A 19,175-nucleotide genomic window follows, 5' to 3' on the forward strand; every position below is an offset into this window, starting at 1 on the left:
CCAGACCAAACAGGCACAAACTTTACCAGCAGCTCCAGGCACATAACACAGTTCTGAAGTCACATGAAACTGATGCTGTACCAGGCCAAACGTGGCTACTACCAAAAGCCTTAGAAAAGAGGCTAAAAATACCACACATCTCCCATCCCCTGAGAAGGTTCTCCTGGAGGTAAAGTTTAAATTGTCTGAGCTTCTGGGGAGAAACAGTTTGCATCAATATCTTTGGGGACAACTCCCAGTATGACACCAAAGTGCCAGGTAAAAAAGTCTAACATTAGAGCTCAACCTAAAATGTTGTTATAGTCATTTAATGCCATAAAATACAGCCATATATTCTACAGCCATTTAGTCACAAAAAATATGGCCATACATTCTTATCTAAATGCAAAGCAGATTCAAAAAAGGTTCCACTTCTCTTTAGCAGTAAATTATTAGCCGATTTATGCACCCATTTTACTCCAACATCCTATGCTTTCTTTACTACTAGAAAACAGGCAGCTCAGAGAAGATGTACTCGTTTATTACTTTTCATTACTCTTTTTAAAATCAGGAGCTTTGAAATGCTCCTCCAGTCACCTGCTCCCTGCAGTTCTCACAGCACTGTGCAGCATGACAAGAAGTTGCCAAGTAACTTCTTTTTTATAGTAAATGGAAAAGAAATTCCTGTCAAAGGTCCTCAACACAATGCAAGTCAACATGCACCACCATTCTCATGTTGGTTATGTACTGCATCCTCTCTCCTCACTGTTTCCAAGGCAGTGAAGGCAATTCCGATGTCCACCTTCATCTACTGCTTCCCCTCCCACTCCTGAACTTCCTGCTCTAATTAGGGAAGGCACTAAGCCAAGGCCATAAATACCATCTTGCTAACAGCACAAGAACAAAGCAACACTCTTAGTCAGCTGCTTTATTTTATCTCCCCAAAACACCCATTACTCCACCCAAGCCCTCATTTGCTTCAGTCTTTGTCTAGTATGAGACATGCACAGGTTGACCCTTGAAACGTCAGGTCTGATGCTACCTATTCACTTCAGCAGTTAGTGCAATTTAACTATTTAAGATACCAAGGAATTAAAGCCTATCTAGCTTCCTTCTGTAAAATTAAATATTATTTTCCTGTTTTTACAGAAATGTGGCGTCCTCATCATCATCCTGGATGTCCAAAACACTTCCAGAATAGTCTCTTTGAAACATGCTGAAGTCTGGCTTTATCTGTAGCACAAATGTTATATTGCCCTTTCACTGAAACTGGAGAACAGTGGTGTCTGTTACATCTCATTAACTCCAGACCTATTGTCCTCCTTTATCCACAAGGAAACAAACAAAAATGGATCATTTGACAACGTAAAATAAGCACATAAAACATGGATGAGACTTTTAGAATAAGACTCCCTTTGTTCACATTTGAGTTTCTGATGCCAGGTTAGCAATATTTTTCATTCATTCCTGATACCAACAGAAGGATCAAATAACTCGAAATTAAAGAGGCAATAGGAGGTATAGGTCATTAAAGATAAATGAAGGAATTAAAATCCACATAGATTTCAACAAGATCTAATAAAAACCAAGTGTGCCCATTTTTAAACAGTACATTTTATTTCGTTTCTTACTCATTCAGATTGGATCATCAAGATGCGAAGGAGCACATCAGCCTTGGAAAAACAGTCTTTATAAAATCATAGCACAACCAATTACTTGTCAACCATCCCTAGAAAAGTTTTAGAAGTTTTCTTTTAGCTTTTCAGAGATTCCTGTGGTCTCTTACCATTAATGCACATTATAGAACTTTAAGAATGGACAACATCCTACCTGTGTTTTTTGATTCCGTTTGACAGCGACTCCCCACTGCCACACACCTTTTCTTCGGACATGCCTGAAGTTATCGTATCTTTTGAATCCATGCTGTCCTCTAACGAGTAGGCTGCTGTTGTTTCAAACCCACTTAATGATTTTTCAGATTCTGAATCTGCAAAAGAGCAGGTGCATGTTAATGAATCTACCGCCTGTGCTAGACTTCAGTCACTCACAGATCTCCTTGCCTTGTACAAAACTGAAACCTAAGTAGCCTACTGTGTCCTGATGACAGCATCCATTTGGTAAGTAACTAGTACTGCCAGAGACCGCTGCAGCCCAGCATCTAGGTATAAAGAAATTGCACAATAAGCAAGACCACAATACAATTTTGAGCCAAAATCTGGCCTATTCCTTAAATTAAAGCTACTAGACCTTGCTTAGGACAAGTGCCAGTGCCATACAGATGCCAGTACACTACCGAACAAACAGGTACCTTGAGTAATGACTCCTTCTTCAGTTAGGTCTAAGTTCTTAAGACTCTCAGTGCTGTTCTCTAGCCTTCACTTCCCAACTCACTGAACAAGTATCAAAGAACAGGAGGATGTATCATAGAGATAACACAAACTACGTAGGTCCCAGCAATGTCTAAGTGATAAGCTCACTAATCAATAAGATAAACTTTGTACTGTGGAAGGCAGGTTAATAGTACAATCCACATCACATCTCAAACTAAACCAAACATCAACAACAACACCTTCTTTCCAACCAGTGTTTTGGTCAGGTGGTGCTTGTTCTAGCTCTGGAAAAGAGACAGTGCTGCCCCAAATCAGAAGGTATAAATTTCCTGGCAAAGGCTGCATTTTTGTGTTAGGTTTTCTTTCAAACCTGACAAGATTGACAAAGGATTATCCAATTGCAAGTTCCAGAAAGTGAGGGAGCAACTCAAGACATCAACTTCTATCTCATTTGAAAAATTCTTTAGCAGAAAACAGATACCACAGTGACTGGTAAACAGTTAATGCAAGCTTCACTGCTTCTGAAAAATGTAGACCCAATCTACAGTAGACACTATTCCTGCCATGTACTGCTTCCAGCATATGCTGTTGCTCTTGGCTGCAAAACCCCAGAGAAATAATTGCAAAATTAGTCATTCTCTCACACACTCGTTCTAATTCAAAACCAGTAATCAAAATCTGCTGAATTAGCAGCCCATCCAAAAGAATATCTCACTCACAGCTGTCTACTGCCAGGTGCTTTCTTGTTTTGTCTTTAAAAAGCTATGCCAGTAGCTTCTCCAGAACATGTAAATTGTATATTGCTTTGTACATATATATATATATATATATATATATATATATATATATATATATATATATAGTGATAGGAGGACTTTCTACCACAAACAGATTACATAAGGGTCAGGAACAGGACAGAATCCTGATAAATGCATGGGCTGTGTCACAATGTCTCCATACTTTCTAGAGAGAGAGACCTAGAAGCATAAAGGAGATCTTTCATTTAAAACATCCATGCCTATCCTCATCAAGACAGTACTGAAATTAAGCCAGTTGCTAGGGAATGAAAAGAACTGCCAGCTGGTGCTGAGGATATGTTAAAGAAGTGGACTGGCACTCCAGAGAATCTTCTCACAATTTTCCCCAAATTTGTCAGTCTAGTTCTGTGCCAAGTTATGATATAACATATCAAAGCATTAGTTTGGTGGGTACTATATTTAACAAGTAGGGTAAGGAAAAGCATTTTTACTTGGGAGAAGTTTGTTACATAAAATACAGATTTGCCTAGGGATCCTAAACCCAGGTAGTCAGGAAAACACAGTTTTCCTGCATATCCAAATACTGCAGAGGAAGAGACACTCTAGGAATGTAACACAGCTTGGGCCTCAGCTTCCTGACCACACAAGCAGCTATAAAGTCCCTCGAGGTATGTATTCCACCTCTCTTTTGGAAGAGCTGTTCAACAGTACCAACAGTTATCATGACAAGAAAAGCATGAAGCCAACCCAGTAACATAATGGAAAGTCTGGCTCCTGTAGGGTTCTTCCTTCTCCTGTACCATCCAGGACAGCCTTGCTTTCAGACAGGAGTCATAGCATGCAAATTCCTTCAATCTGACTTTCTGCAACAGACCCAAGACTCCAGAGCAGAAAGGCAAGAGCAGATAAGCTTCATCAAAACTGCCTGTCACTCTTGTATATGCTTCTTGGTATAACAAAGATATTCAAATACCACACATGTTCAGTTCTCTTCATGCTGGCCTTATAGTGCCAAGAGATGATTCTGCTGGACTGAGCTCTGCACCTACAAACCTCTCCAGAGGTGCAGACTCTGACCAGACAGCATTCCCCAGGGAATGTGCCTCACCTAATGCAGGATTACCATGCTATACAAGAAGAAACAGTAGAAGAATAAAACACAACTATTGTAAGAAATTGCTCCCTAGAGAAACCTCACACATTTTCCTGAGGATCAGAAAGTACATCTACAAGAGCTCCTGCCAAAGACCTCAGTCTCCAAACCCTTAACCTCAACTACCTCCTTTAACCCAACGAACTTAGCAAGCCCTGAGAGTTTGCTAGGGTCAGAGTGAACAAGCCTGGTATTGTGAGCACAGATCAACAGGCAACTCAAACTGAGCTTTTCCCTGTGCACTTGCAGCGAACTCTTTTCTGAATTAAGATTTGCATACTCCCCCGTCACTGCAAAAAAAGATTTATATTCACAACTTTCTACAGAGCAGCTGTCAAACAGATGACTAGGAGAAAATGAGGGTTTTTTTTTTAATTGAACTTAAGAGGCTGTAGGCTGAGGAGGGTGGAGAAGGAATAAGAGTCCCTGTTCAGAAGCCAAAATTTTAAAGTGATCTCTGAGAAAAGACCAGGCTGACTAGGAAGCTCTCCAGCTCAGGAAACCTGAAAGAGTAACAGTACAAACACCAGCTACATTTTACAAGAGTGGGAGAGCACTGGGAAACAGCAGAAGCAATGACAGAAACTTAACTCAAGAGACCTCATTTCCTATTGCTACAACTGGTAAGTCTTCAGATGCAGATAGAAAAGTTTGGCCAATGTTTTTGATTAATAAATAAACCTGAGAAATACAGTGTTTAACCACTGGCACTGTTGGGTGTCAACTCTGACCAGGTGTTTCCCATCCCTCTGAGACGCATGAATTCATTCTTGTAACTTTGTTCAAGGCAAGAAGTGACAGGCAACAAACAGTGTTCTCACAGAGGCTGTGAAGTATTTTTGGTACATGTTTAAAAAAAGCCACTTGACAAACTACTCTAAACATGGAAGGAAGGGCAAGAGGTTTCTATGCTTTTTGTACCATTTCTACTTTTAAGTGATCTGATTACTGGAGACAAACTAGGGAACAAGCAAAAGCAAGGGATGTAGTTGCTGCTTCTTGTACCATTTAGGAGAGTTATTTATAAATAAAATAGGTATTTATATTTAAATATATATTATAAATATATTTATAAATTTTACAGCACCAAGAAGTGGTAGATACCAGCAGAAGCTGGTATTATGACAGGTTAGCTTCAGTGTACTTAAATATTCCTGTAGCTAAATAACTGTTTTTATTGCAAGATTGCATCAATGCAAAGCCATCAATAACCCTCTCAACACACACAAAAATCCTGTTTGCAGAAAAATCCCCACCTCTCGGATAAAACCTGTTTAAAAGAGAAAAACAAAGGCAGATCTAAACACTTCCCAGACTGGGCGCACAATTTGCATATGAGAAGGGAATCTTATCTGAAAGGCAAAAATCAAGTACCTTTACCCTTTAATTCTTGACCTGCTTAGCCGTTTTTCAGCAATGTGGATGTTCTCTGCATTCCTATTCCATTTTCATATGCTCCTCAGGTCTGTATTAATCAAAGCTAGTAATTTCTCCAGCTGTCTAGGAGATGGCATTGGTCTTTTAGAATTTTGCTACTTGTTCAGGGCTTCTTCCCTTCCCCAGAGCCCACCCGTTCCGCCCCACCCTGCTTTAAACATAGAAGACGTTGACACATATTAAGCATGCAATCCTGAAAGTGAGAGCTGCAGCACTCCGTGTGGTATCGAGTTTAATTACACATTTCCACCACTCCCATGATGAGCACATCAGCGCACCGGGAAGCGTTGTTAACTGACCTACGGCTATCAGAGTTCAGATTAATAACACCCTTAACTTTGCTCTTCTTAACACTGGATAACCTGCTTTGGTAAGACAAATAACTTGCATTTTTCTGTAGGTTCTCCCTTTAATTTCTCTCTCATTGCAGGGATTTAGGAATTACGGCAACAGTCAAAAAGGACTGACAACAGCATATCACTTAAAGATAAAAAGAAAGGAGACTTCCGAAAATAAACTCCAACTTCAGTAAGTAATCTTACCACATTGCAAACATTTTCCTCATTCTAGTTTTGGAAAAGGAAGAGCATATTTCTGTAACTCTGGCCACAATCTCTACAAGCAGAACAACACACTACATTCTTTAACAGTGAACAATTCAGTCTATGCCAACACTAGCAGGTAGCATGGCTCAGGCTGGAGCAGATTTGCAGGAGGAACAGATGGTGCTGAGGACTTGACAATTGAACCAGATACGTTTCTAGTGCTGCTCTGTTCAGATCTGCTTACTCTGCTGCCATGGACTGAGTGCCCAATAGGAACTGGACTGTATCTTCTGATTCATCTTCATTCAGGAGCAATTGGATTGTTCTACAACGTGAAGCAGAGCATGGCAAATGGGGACAAGTAGTTGCAGTAGAGTGAATACATCCTTTTTGACACACCCCTTCCTCGAAAACCTACTTGAAAATTGCTCTGAATTTTCCCATTAGTGATACTTCTGTTGAGAGTAAACAAAAAATGTCTTTTATACAGACAAAATTATTTTAAAAAAAACAAAGCAAAAAGCAGCGGTGGCATTTTCTTTCAATCTGTCAAGTCAAAACTAACAATTCCTCAGCTCAAAGAGCAAGCCTACTTATGCAACACTCTCACTTCTAAACTCACTCCTACAGCAGGGATTTAAAAATTCATAGAACTGCAAGCAGAAGAAGATGGCATCTCGATAGAAAAAATACTCTAAGTAGTGGCATTTTTCCACTGACATACATTGTAACTTGTTATATCACCCTGTCAAAATAGTAGTGTTTGCTCAATCTCCTATACAACCTAGAAAGGTAATTCATGAATATGGCTATTTGTCCAAAATCAATATAATTTAACACTATCCGTTTGCAAATCAGGTTAAGCAAAAGCTTTGCAGACAACTGTAGCAATTTAGATTTCCAGAAACAAAATAACCCTCTCTTCAAACACTACCAACAAAAAACTAATTCCTTCTATGCTTAAAGTGAAAGTGGTAACATGTATTCAGCAGACAGGAAAACACATGACATTTCCCTTTTTCTAGCCACCTCCCCATCCCTGCCCCCTTCAGAGACAGGAAGGACCTTAATCTCTGCAAAGCACTAAACGTGAACAACCTAGAGAAGAGACTAACACCAGTCTGATTAAACTGATGGACAGCCAAGAAAGTAAGTCTGTCCCAGAAAATTATTTAAAATGCAATTAAGACGAACTATGTCAAGTAACTTCTCCCAAAGGAGAAAGAAATCACTTTTGGGTTTTTTAAAGCATGTTTCTGTACATATGCACTCAGCAAGTTTCATAATTTTACAAATCCGCTTGATACAATTTGCTTGTAGCTTGCAAGCTAGTCTCTCCTCTGACAACAGGAGAGGTGGCTTTGGACATTTTTATTCAACAGTATTTAGAGATCAGCCATCAGAGTTATGAGATGTATCGACTAGCAGCTCTTTAAAGCTTAATATTCTCTCATATGCACAAAGCAAGCCCAGCTGGAGAGACTGCATTCCAACAGCATCGGATAAAGAACTATTCTCTGCTTTGTTGACAATCAAAAGAGCCTGAGGCCTTTCAGCAGAGTTGTTCCTTTGGTTCCAGAGGAAGAACCTGTTTTAGTGTTACTCAGTCTCTTCTCCTACTTGAAGACTTGATAAATTTGCTGCCAAACAGCAAAGTCTACTTCATGAAGTTGATTCGCTGTGTTCCTATGCATAACAGACTTCCTTTGCCGGTTTTTTCACGGCTTAAGTTTCTCACTGCAAAACACCTATCAAGGAGTCTGGGAACACTGCTTTTCTCATCTGTCAGAAGCATCAGACAGTTCAGTTCACAGAAAAAGTAACCCCATATTTGCTAGTGAAGTTTGCCATCACAACCCAATTGTCTGCTGCAGTTAGATTATGTTCCTCCTCAAGCTTTTCCAGATCCTTCATCGTTGTAGGCAGGTGTATGCTGCCAGATCACCCAGAGCTACACTATGTACAGACTCTCTATACAAATGCGTGTTGTAATCATCTCAGGCAGTTCAGAATCTTCCAAAATCACAATTGGCATGTTCTGCATATGAAATTATGAAAAATACTAAACTAAAGAACAGATAGGAAAAGAAAAGACATTTTAAAAATGCATGCAGGATTTTGATTCATCATTTTCTTTCATGTTTAACACTTCAGGTATACAAAACTGAAATAGAACAAGCCTTTCTTAACACCATTAACCCCCAAAACTAAGGATTTTTATAGTCTGATTTCAACAACAGAACAAAGTAAAAAGCACACACCACCATGGACAAAAAGTCAGAAGGCTAGAAGATACAGTTACCTCTCCCAAAATAGGAGCCTTATGTTTTGCTATTTAAAAAAAGGGTCTAGACTCCCAAGCAATGAGACCTTTCATTTCTGTCCTGTGGTTTTCTAACCTTTGGTCATGCTAAGGTGAAGCAATACAATTCTGCAGGTGAACTCTGGCAAATTTTTAGAGCCCTGCTCATAAAACACATGAAGCATACTCCTAAAATTAGGTCCATGTTAGAAAGGCAGAGATTTCACTGGAAGCGAGACTGCTCCCACCTTCTTCCCCCACCCCACCCGCCCCGAGGCATTCACTACACACATGCTGTCTGCACACTCACATTCTGGACATCACCACTTACCTGAAACAGCATCATAGAACTGCTCTTCACTGAGGATGCTAAGAGGTGGAGATCCCTTAACCAGAGACTGTTCTAGTTCATGGTGCTCAGTAGCAAGTGTCTCTAATGCTTCTGACAAGATCTTGTTTTTCTCCTGCTCATGCTCCAGTTTCAAATTCCTCACCTATAAGTAGATACATGCATGAATAAAATCTCATCTCTCTGAAGAATGTGTAGCTGGAAGCTGTTCAGAAAATAGACTCTAATGAATAAATAACTAGCAAACAGCTGGAACTGAAACCACATGGATTAATGAGAATATTACAGTACTTGTGTGATGACAATAAGGTTGTTAGTCAGCATTTTTAGTAGCTGAAAAATCTGACACGTAAGATCTGACAGTATCAATCACAATTCCATAAGTGAATTCTAGCCAGATAAGTGAAAAACCTTAAAACTGAGGGGAAGCATTTACGGCTCTACTTGGATGATCCTAACTAGAACCAGTGATCAGTTTCTACAAGCACCAAGCTCCTTCTACTAGTCTGCTCCAATTTAGGCCAAGCAGCATCACCTAAATTGAATTACAGAGCAAATGTGAATGCCAGCTACAAATAACTGCAACTGAACTATGAGCTGAAAACATTTAACCCTGAAGATTACAGGAGGAGGTTTAAAAAAGAGATTCCTCTGGTAACTGACTTTAACATTGATATAAACAGCCCTCCCGCTGAACTCCCCAAAGAGTTTGCCGAGGTGCCAGAAGTTAACAAAAAGAGAAGCCCAGCCACCAGATGGTGGACACTTTTTAAAACCCACACATGCAATGGGCTCCAGAGCAGATGATGTTATTCATGTTTTGAGTTCAGTACTAGTAATGGGAAAGCAGCATATCCTTCCTATTTCCTCTTTTTTTTTTTTTTTTTTTTTTTTTTTTTTTTTTTTTTTTTTTTTTGCTGGTGCTTCCCTGCCTCCTCTGTCTGCCAGCAGAGGGGAGAGAGCTGTAACGGAAGGCTCAGAAATGGCCACTTCTCCCAGCCCATCAAGGCTTCAGTGTGTTGTCTCTCCTTCAGTCCCCAAACCATCAAATCTTTCCCTTTCTCCTTTCCAGTTCCTTTTCAAAAGCATCCCCAACCCCTGCCTTGTCCTCTAGTTTTCTCCCAACGGTCATTTTACAACACTAATTCCCCCTCCACTAAGAACATGCAAGGGCATGACAATTAATCTCTTGGAACAGTTACAGGGACAACTTACACATATACCAACATTACTTTTTTGAATCTAATTTAAGAACTGTTCGTATGTCCTCTCTGGTTACAGTTTACATTAAAGCTTTACTGTGGAGGCTTCAGCCCCCTCAGTTATAACCACTTCTCAAACAGTGGATTCAGAGCTGGGCACAAAAGAGGCTAGTAAGAAGATATTAAAAGAGATTTGCCACTTCCAGAAAAGAGCTTCTATGCTGGTAGAAACATATCCTCTAAAGAAAGATTTATTGAAGAAATTTTCACCCCCTCAATTGTGTCAAATACTAAATCAGATGTTTTGGCTGCCAAGCTCTGAGTGTAAGGGGGAATTCAATTAAATGATAATTAAAAGAGTATAAAATTGGGTTGCTAATTGAAAGCAGAAAAACCAGTAAGTCACTTACTGTCTAATAGTTTTACTCTGAACAAAATGAAAAAAGTCTGGACTAGTTACTGTCGCTTTCATTTAAAGTTCACTCTGACAGTACCAATGAAGCCAATTACTGCAATGTTTCATACAAATCAGACATGCCACTGCAAAAGATCTGCTATTAGGCAGTTTCTGCTAAATATATTTGGTATGCTGTCAAATAGTTATGGAACCACCCACTTAGAGAAACAGCATCAGTATTTTACTCTCCTGATACAGGGAGGATAAAGGACTGAAAATAAAATGGTACTTCTCATTCTTATTAAACAGCAAAGTAAAACCAGTTATGAAAATGCTATTTGCAAAAACAATGTTTTTGCAAGATTGAATTAGATGTCATTATGCTCTAATGCTTTTGTTGGGTAAGTGATTTGAGCGATTTAAATCTTTATCTAAAACTTACAGCAAATTGAAGGGAAATCAAAACAATTAAAAAACCCGGACAGTCACAGTTGTGTGACTAAAGAAGCAACAACACATACAGGCCTATAACCACGCCCATTCCAAAAAAGTATTCTCTTGACTTTAAGGTTCCTCTGTCCTATCATAATGTAGAGCTATTCAGAATAGCAGAAGGTACACTACAAAGAAATTCCCTTCTTATAAAAAGAAATTCCAGCTTTACAGTAAGGTTCACTTTCCTGTGTACTGTCAGGCATCCTGGTTGCCAGACACTTACTAATACAGCAATTATACACCAGTAGGTAACAAAAACCCAAAGCTTTTCATCTGTTCCATAAGTACCTCAATGCTAGCCAGAAGCTAAGGAATGAAGAAAACCCACTTCAGTTTGTTGCTTGAAACTGTTGGGATGTTCATTCGTAACTGAATAAAGTGGTTTTAAAGCAACCTTAATTGATATTTGGGGCTTGAGATGAAAAATTATAACATTTCTGTCAACAGTATGGAGCATATGGGAGGGACACACTGCTCTACAATCTCTACAGTCTACCTCTACACTAGTCATTTCTTGAGGGCTGTTGTCAGGAAACACTGCAACAACACCATATCCTTAAGCACCAAAACAGTTTCACTGTGACAACATGAGAATGAAAAAGGATTTTTAAAATGGTTCTACTACCTTTATTTTATTGATTTTGCCTGTAGAGAAGCAATGCTGGGAGAGAGAAAGCTGGAATAAGCCTGACATACTCAACAATACAGAAGAAATAACCTTGCTTGAAATAAGCAGGGTTTTTTTTAAACACAAAGTAGCTTTAAGAAATACCTCCATTATGGCAGTAATAAAAGTCAAGGTGAGGAGGTACACCTCCTAAAACCTACTTGCAGTAAACTGAATGTAAAGGGAGGATGTTGTTGTTTTGTTTTCTCAGAATCACATACTCTCTTCCCAGTTTAACATGAAGCACTGCAGGCAGATTGGTGCTGCTTTCAGAGCATAAGTTTATTGAACAATGTAATTGACCTACTGTGATAGGTTTTCCCAAAATGTAAGCAGCATATTATGCATAATTTTGCCATGCTCTATTTCTCATTCACAAGACATGGTCCTGTTCATTCATGGTCAATGAACAGAATTCTGAGGTGAATTAGTCCATCTACCTTGCCACTTCATCATTTTTGAAGATGACATTTCAGCTTTATCACTTTTGCAAAAGATGTTTCTTTCCCATTGTGTTTTTCTTCAGTGTCTCACCACAGAAACATCTGCAAGATTACAGAAGGAACTTCCAGACTAGTTTTAAAATCCTACACAAAAAGTGTAGGATTCATGTAATAAGCAGGAAGAAGAGCATGAAAGAACAAAGTTGAGAAGCATTTCATTCTATTAAACTGGATGCAGAGAGACCAGTATTTTTCAGCTAAGTATCACCTGATTTTATGAAGTTGCATCAGTTGAATTCTAAATTATTTTATAAACTGACACAAATATTTATGTAATGTAGTAAATCCCACACCAAAATGATGCAGATACTTGTGTACACAGTTCTGGAAATCCAGTCTGAGCATGAAGAATTATTGGAAGAATCATTTCATTGACAGCTGGAGAAAGGCACAGCTTGTAATACAGACAGAGTTTCTGTACCTTTCATGGTGGTGCCTGAGCTGAGAAAGAGACAGATGGCAAATTGTACTGGGTTCAGCTCCTCATCTTCCAGCTATGGAACGGCTGCCACCTATTTGATCCCTGTCACTGGTGCCCACAATGCCAGTGCCACCAGCAGCATTATGAGCTTTCCTCTGAGGTTTACACAGAAAGTGGCACTGAGTGCTCAAGTGAACCCAGCATGAGGCCAATTGACTTCGCAATGCCCAACTGGCCAGGCCTCCTACCTTATCCTTGTCAGGAGCTGTTCTGCACAATAGCAAATAGCTATCAATAAAGCTGAGCTTGTGCTCACACTGTTAGACAACGACACTTTAGATTGGTCTTGCTTCCATCTCTAAAGAGAATGGTATTACAGTCAAACTTCAGATTTACTATTTCTGATGGAAACTATCTACCCTTGTCTCACAGAAGTAAACAATCACTCCATCATTATCCTTACAGCTATAGACACAGCTATAACCTCGACTGAAGTCTTGGTGGTTCTCTGTCAGTGTATCTAGGTCAGTGCAATAATCCACTTGTAAAAGTGTACTTCTCCAGCTGAAGATGTTTGATATCCATGGCCTGGTACCTAGTTTCACTTTTGGTTTAACTGAATGGAAATCTGCTTCCAACAGCTTCCTATAACATTCCTGTAAATGCTACTGTACCATTAGGTGCTGTGAACACCACATTGTTAGTTTAAATGTAGAAGTGAGTTATTTTAGCAATCAGACTTCTCTTTCTTTTGTTAAATGAAAGTAACAAACTATTTGCAGATACTCCTATTGCCTTTCCATGTTATCTAAAATCCTGCTAAGCACAAAAGCATGGTTTAAAATTTAACTTCTTCATTGTGTACTACTGGCAGAAACTTCACATGTCTATTCTAAAATATCAGAAAGCTTATCTGTGTATAACAAACACCAGTCCCACTCCATTCTGTACCCTCAGTCTTCCTTAGGTAGGTGGGAGACCAGTAACAAGCACCAAACCACTCATTTTTTCTCTTTTTTATCCCCTTTTTTCTTTTTTAAAGGCTAAAGTCTTGAACTGTATCAACACAGCCTGTAACCAAGGCCTCTCTGTCCATCCTGAAGACATCTTAGTACAATACACAAAATACTTGCTTTGTTTGGTGCTGGATGCCTTTAATTTAAATTAATGCACAACAACAGTGGCACTTCTGTGGGGTAGGAAAGGATCACACCACTCTATGCCCAGCTTATAAATGATCATCTCAGCAACATGCTATTGCAGCTGCAAATAAGCACTAAACCCAACATGTAGTGAGCAAGGCATAGAATACAGAAACCTCAATAATATGCAGTGCTACATGCTTTCAACGTTAGAACAGTAAACGAAAAGACAGCATACCTTAGATCCTACTTCTCCTGGACTGAGAAAGGACCGACTTCACAACACTGCAGTGTGATTTAGCTGATTTTTATTTCCAAGCTCTCAACTTCAGTGTAAGGAACGACTGCCCAAAACAGAGACTTCAGAATTGTGCTGAAAGGAAGTATCTCCTCTTTCACAGAGAAATCACGAAAAGATCTTAAGGCAGACTCTGCTGGAATGTCAGAACACTGTGTACCAACCCTGCTCTGCAGTAAGCTGAGCACGAGAGCCTGTGACACTGCCTCACCAACGTCTCTGGCAACTCAGAAAGGAGGTTTGGTTTCCAAAATTAATGGCTTTGTCCAACTGCCACAGAAATTCCATCCTCTCAAAAATGTCATTTCTTATAGGATATTTGCCACAAAACACAGAAATGAGAGGCAAATTTTCAGTAGGAAGACAGAGCCTAGTCTAACACCTGGATGGAAATTAACACATAACCAAGGAATTAGAAAAACACTCCTATAGTAGAACAAGCATTTTTATGTGAACATCTCCTGATGCTTTCTGTAATAAAGTAAAGCAAATCACACCTGCCATTTACTTCACACTACATCTATTCATATGAAGCTGATAGTTTCAGGTCCAACAGGACCTACCATCCTGAATTCAGAACTTACAAAGCACCGCATTGTAATACGTTACACTACAGAAAACCCGTCACAGAAAGCACTGGGAATCCAAAGTGAGATCTCTGTCCCTTCTGTGATTTTCATACCAAATGAAACTTCTACCAAAAAATCTGAGGCAAAGAGTGGAAACCACAACCATGAGGCAGGGTTTGATATGTATGCAGTTTGTCTATTCTAAGAAGCTCGTACAGCTGCAACTTTGCTGTTAGTACAATACAGTCCCTATTGCTAGTGCCTTCTTGCATAAGCCAGTCCTTTGTGATGTCCAGTTTGAACTAGTGCTGAGTAAAACTGTTAATGCAGAACGAGAACTAAAAAGTTTTATAAAGAGCCAGGCCTGCCTCTGTGTCTTGAACAAAGGAAAAAATGTAAAGACTATTTTCCCCGAGGTATATCTGTTTAGAAACAGAGCAGTTCTATATATTTTGCTAATAATATCCAACTTCAAAGCATGCTACTGCAGCACTAGCTCTACAGGATAGACTTCTATGAAAAGTACTGTTAAGACTTTCTGCTACCTGGAATAGTACCAAATTGCTGCTTAAGCTGCTACTAAAGTGGAAACTGAAACCAGTTGCTCTCAAAGAGAACTCACTCTAAAAGCTCTCATAGTTTTAACCATTCTTGAACTTCAATACAGGATGCTTCCCAGAGAGAAAATATAAATTTTAGAAAAAGATTGATTTTTACCTCTACTCATGGGACTTAACTCCCACTAAGCATACATTAGTATATGATATGAATGTGTATAATCCTGCTTTTCTCTTAACCTTCTGCCCTCAAAAAGCAGGAACAGTTCTAGTTTCTTTGCAAGTATGCCTCAGTTATTTGAGGCACTAGATAAAGGAATGAGTGATTTACAAATACTCCTATGACACATCAAAAAACTGCCTGTGTGATAGCTCACATTAAAGCAACAACAAATTGTTCCCAAACGGATGCAATCAATTTCATGAACACATCCCCAGATTCCTAAGGCATGTAAATATTTTACACAAAACTTTCGGAGCTCTGATCTGTTTACACACAGACCCTTCTACAAAGAACCTCCTGCTGACTCACTACTCTCTAGCACCATCAAGCACAGGGGACTTGTGACAAATGTCTGCTATGTAAACATATGTTAACGTCTTGCATCCTAACTCTTCATTTATTCGAGTAAACTAGATCCTGTAAACGTCATCACAGCCTTGGCTCATCCCAGGGAACAGAGGACTGATTCAAAATAGGTCATGCTTTACTTCAGCCATTGCTTCTTGCTCAGGTTTTCCCTCTCTCTGTGCCATAAATCACCCAGCTTCAGAGATCTATCAGACTTAAACCTAGCATAGTTAGAAATCGAAAGTGACTTGAACTACTGCTACTGCAACTACTGAAAAGCAAAACAAGATGTGATCACTTAATCAAGGAGGTAAGCTGAGCTCACTGGTGATAGGCAAAGGCTTATTTACTGTATCACAAGACAGCATCAGTCTTCATCTCCACAGTCCAGCCAGCTGACTCTACAGCATCAGAGTACCACATCTTACTGAGATCGTTATATTCAAAAGAGAAAATACATTTGGAAGGCAAACATAACAGCTGGCTTGCTTTCAGACGGATGTACAGAATACAACACCAATAGAGTTTCTTTTAGTACAAAAGCTGAAAGGCCCACAAACACACAACCAAACACCATACATACCAACTTAAAGTCCTGGTAATCTGTTCTTTTACATCCCAACCCCAAAGTCTATAGAAGAAAGCAAAGACTTTGTAGAACAAGTCATCCGACTGCCTCAGTCATTCCCCAGATGAACACAAGAGCTCATTGTTAGTCAACTACGAATAGTCACATCAAAGTTCAAGAGGACAAGTTTAGCAGGGCTAATTTGGAATGGCTACATTTCATTCTTCTGAGCACAAAGTTGTAATATTTCCCTATATTTGCTCTATTAATATAATTAAATTCTGCTTATGAAGGAAAGAATCAGCTATGATCATAAAACTTCGAAAAATACAGCAGAAGCACTAGTAGAAGCAAGAGCCAAGCTATCATCTACACAGAACGAACTCACTTTGGAAGGATCATATCAACTCAGGCAGACATTTCAGCTGTATGAGAACTGTTATTCAAGAGAAAAGCTGGAAATGCTGAGAGCACGCAGCACCTTTCTCCCAATGTGCATGTCTAATATAAAAATTCATCATTCAAGACTGCTGGGAATAAGTTTCTGAACTAGCCACATGCTAGGGACAAGGACTTTTTGCCTCCCACCTTTCCCTCCTAAGACACTAACACTTCCTCCTCAACACGGACCTTGCTGCTTTCCTTCCCCTCTCCTGTTTCCACATTTGGCTATGTCAAAGTCTGTTTATTCAGAGGCTGCTGAAGCACTGCAATTTTAACCAGTGAAGAATGTTGCAGTTCCCAGCCAGGAACCTGTCTGAGAGCACATGAGCAAACTGCAAAGACTAATCGCTGATTGCAGATTAGAAGGATGGTTTTGGCTTAAAATCTTGTATTTCAGCTTTTCTATCAGAGAAACTGCTTTCTTCAAAGTGTTTCTGCACAGTCAAGACTTTAAAAAGCTCTTACTAGTTTGCTTCTAAAGTGAGACTCAATGGCAATTTCAAGTTTTCCTCTCAAATGTATTTGTTTTTCACATTTTACTTAAACCATTAAACTGTAATCTGATAAATGTCATGGGGTTTACCTAGGTTTGAGAGCTGCAGAAGTTGCCAGTCTCCAGAGCCCATTTTGTCCCTACTTGTGCTTCAGTACTATAATGCTGATTAGTCAAATATCAGGACTTCAAAGAAAAAGCCTTCTGATTTTGTGATTTTCTGTGAAGTATTGCTTCTATTCTGAGTAGTGATGAAATTAAATATCACTGATATTCACTCTTGCCAATACTAATGCCAAAACAAGCTGGACTCAATGACATCTGCAGTGATGCACACGTTTGGGAAGCACATTTTGAGTTGCAGAGTTACAAGATTACCAGAGAAAAACTACACTGCAAGGATACTTTGGTGCCCCAGTGCGATTAAGCATTTATGTTCTCAGAGGTTTATGCCACAAGTAACTTTTCTCAAACTAAAGGCCTCATTGAAGCTGATCCATTATACTGATGCCAACAGAACCAGAACAACATACTGCTGCATGCTTTCAGATCCGATAGGGACAATTTTTTGTCTTCTCCCTTTGAGGTACTGGACATCTTTGAAGTTAGCTAGTCTCACAGAGAGACCAGATTTTAAGATGTAAGGGTTCTTAAGAATGCATACAGGAAGCATTTTCTTTTTATTCTTAAGGTCTGTTTTGAAAATAGATCTTAAGGCAGTTTTGATCTAACTACTTCCCTTAAGTATTCTTCTGTATACACCACTGATTACTTTGATCAAGCCCTTTGCAATCTCTCCCCCACACTTCTTCCCAACTGGACTATGGCAAATGCATGTAATGTTTTCTCTTTTGAAGCAAATGTAATGTTTTTGCCATGTTTTTGTTGGCTCTTACTGGCTTACTAGTGCTGCTGGACTCAGTTGTTGACTCAGAGTGAAAACAGCTTCCTATTAAAAAAAATTAACACTTCTGAAGCTGGCTGTCTGCTCTACAAGTTCTGCATTGAGAATCTTGTTAATTATTCATGAAGTCTAACTGACAGGTTATTTTAAAAAGAAATTCCAAAACAAACATTCATGCTTGTACAGTTGTTCTGGCTTTCTGAAAAACTCAGATGTCTCACTTGCTAGTTATTTAATTTTGGACACTAACCAAATAGAAGTGAAAAAAGTTACATAGGCCAGAAATCAACAGGCAGTTTTACAATGCAATGCAATGCTGGAGTTCTTATATCCAAATAAAATCCACCTTGGAAAGCATTCTTTGCTGTTTCTGCTATAGCCCAGATGTTCTTCCCACATTTCCAATATTAAAGAATCAGAAGACCGATTCTTCAAAGATCGATACAGACGCAAAAATCCCACTTCTACTTTAGATTTTAGAAGGACTTGGAGTATTTAGAAGATTGCTCCTTCTTAGAGACGATTTTCCTCTGAGACACTGCTTTTGTCCTTACTCCTAAGCAGGCAACAGTCAGCAGACTTCAGCCAGGCCCCGAGTAAGACATTTCCTGAAATTAGAGTATGTCACACAGACATTTGTCCAGCAGTTAGAGTAGACAGATAAATATGCTTTAGAGTACGGAAATTCAGTGCAGAACTAGATAATCCAAATGTTCTCATTTAGTGGAACAGATCATTCCTTACGAATGATCTCAAATACTTTTGCCCTTATGTGATAGGGACTTTCTATTGTTGTGTTTATTTGGGTTTTTAGAATTTTTTCAAGAACATTGCAGCAAAGCTATTTACTGTTAAGTTGTGTATTTACTACTGCCCTATAAGCAATCCAGTAGCAACTGCTGTTCAGAGGAAGAAGAGATCCCAGATTAAACTTTTAAGAAGCTCTTTTACAAACTTCTCCAATAAAACTCACTGGCTGCTAGAAGAGAACTTGATTTGATGAAAGTTCTAAGTTCTCCCCACCCCAAGCTGAAACACAATCTGACAGTCTAGAATGACACATCATTTTTTAGATTCAATAAATTGCATGT

The 19,175-nt window shown here is 39.2% G+C and overlaps 1 protein-coding gene across 3 annotated transcripts in view; it reads right to left on the bottom strand.

Annotated features, from left to right (window-relative positions):
• The window catches only part of OSBPL1A (oxysterol binding protein like 1A), a 76,014-nt gene that overhangs the window by 19,898 nt on the left and 36,941 nt on the right, over window positions 1-19,175 (bottom strand). For 2 of the 3 annotated variants that reach the window (XM_088174036.1, XM_088174039.1), the window contains 2 exons: window positions 8,836-8,998; window positions 1,810-1,966 (listed from right to left, as the gene is read on the bottom strand). In XM_088174036.1, coding sequence (XP_088030162.1) covers window positions 1,810-1,966; window positions 8,836-8,998 — 320 coding nt within the window. The remainder of the gene's footprint in view (window positions 1-1,809; window positions 1,967-8,835; window positions 8,999-19,175) is intronic. The other variant, XM_088174037.1, reaches the window with a different exon arrangement.

The sequence above is a fragment of the Sturnus vulgaris genome, chromosome 1 (genome assembly GCF_052056855.1).
Source record: "Sturnus vulgaris isolate bStuVul1 chromosome 1, bStuVul1.hap1, whole genome shotgun sequence".
Lineage (NCBI taxonomy): Eukaryota > Metazoa > Chordata > Aves > Passeriformes > Sturnidae > Sturnus > Sturnus vulgaris.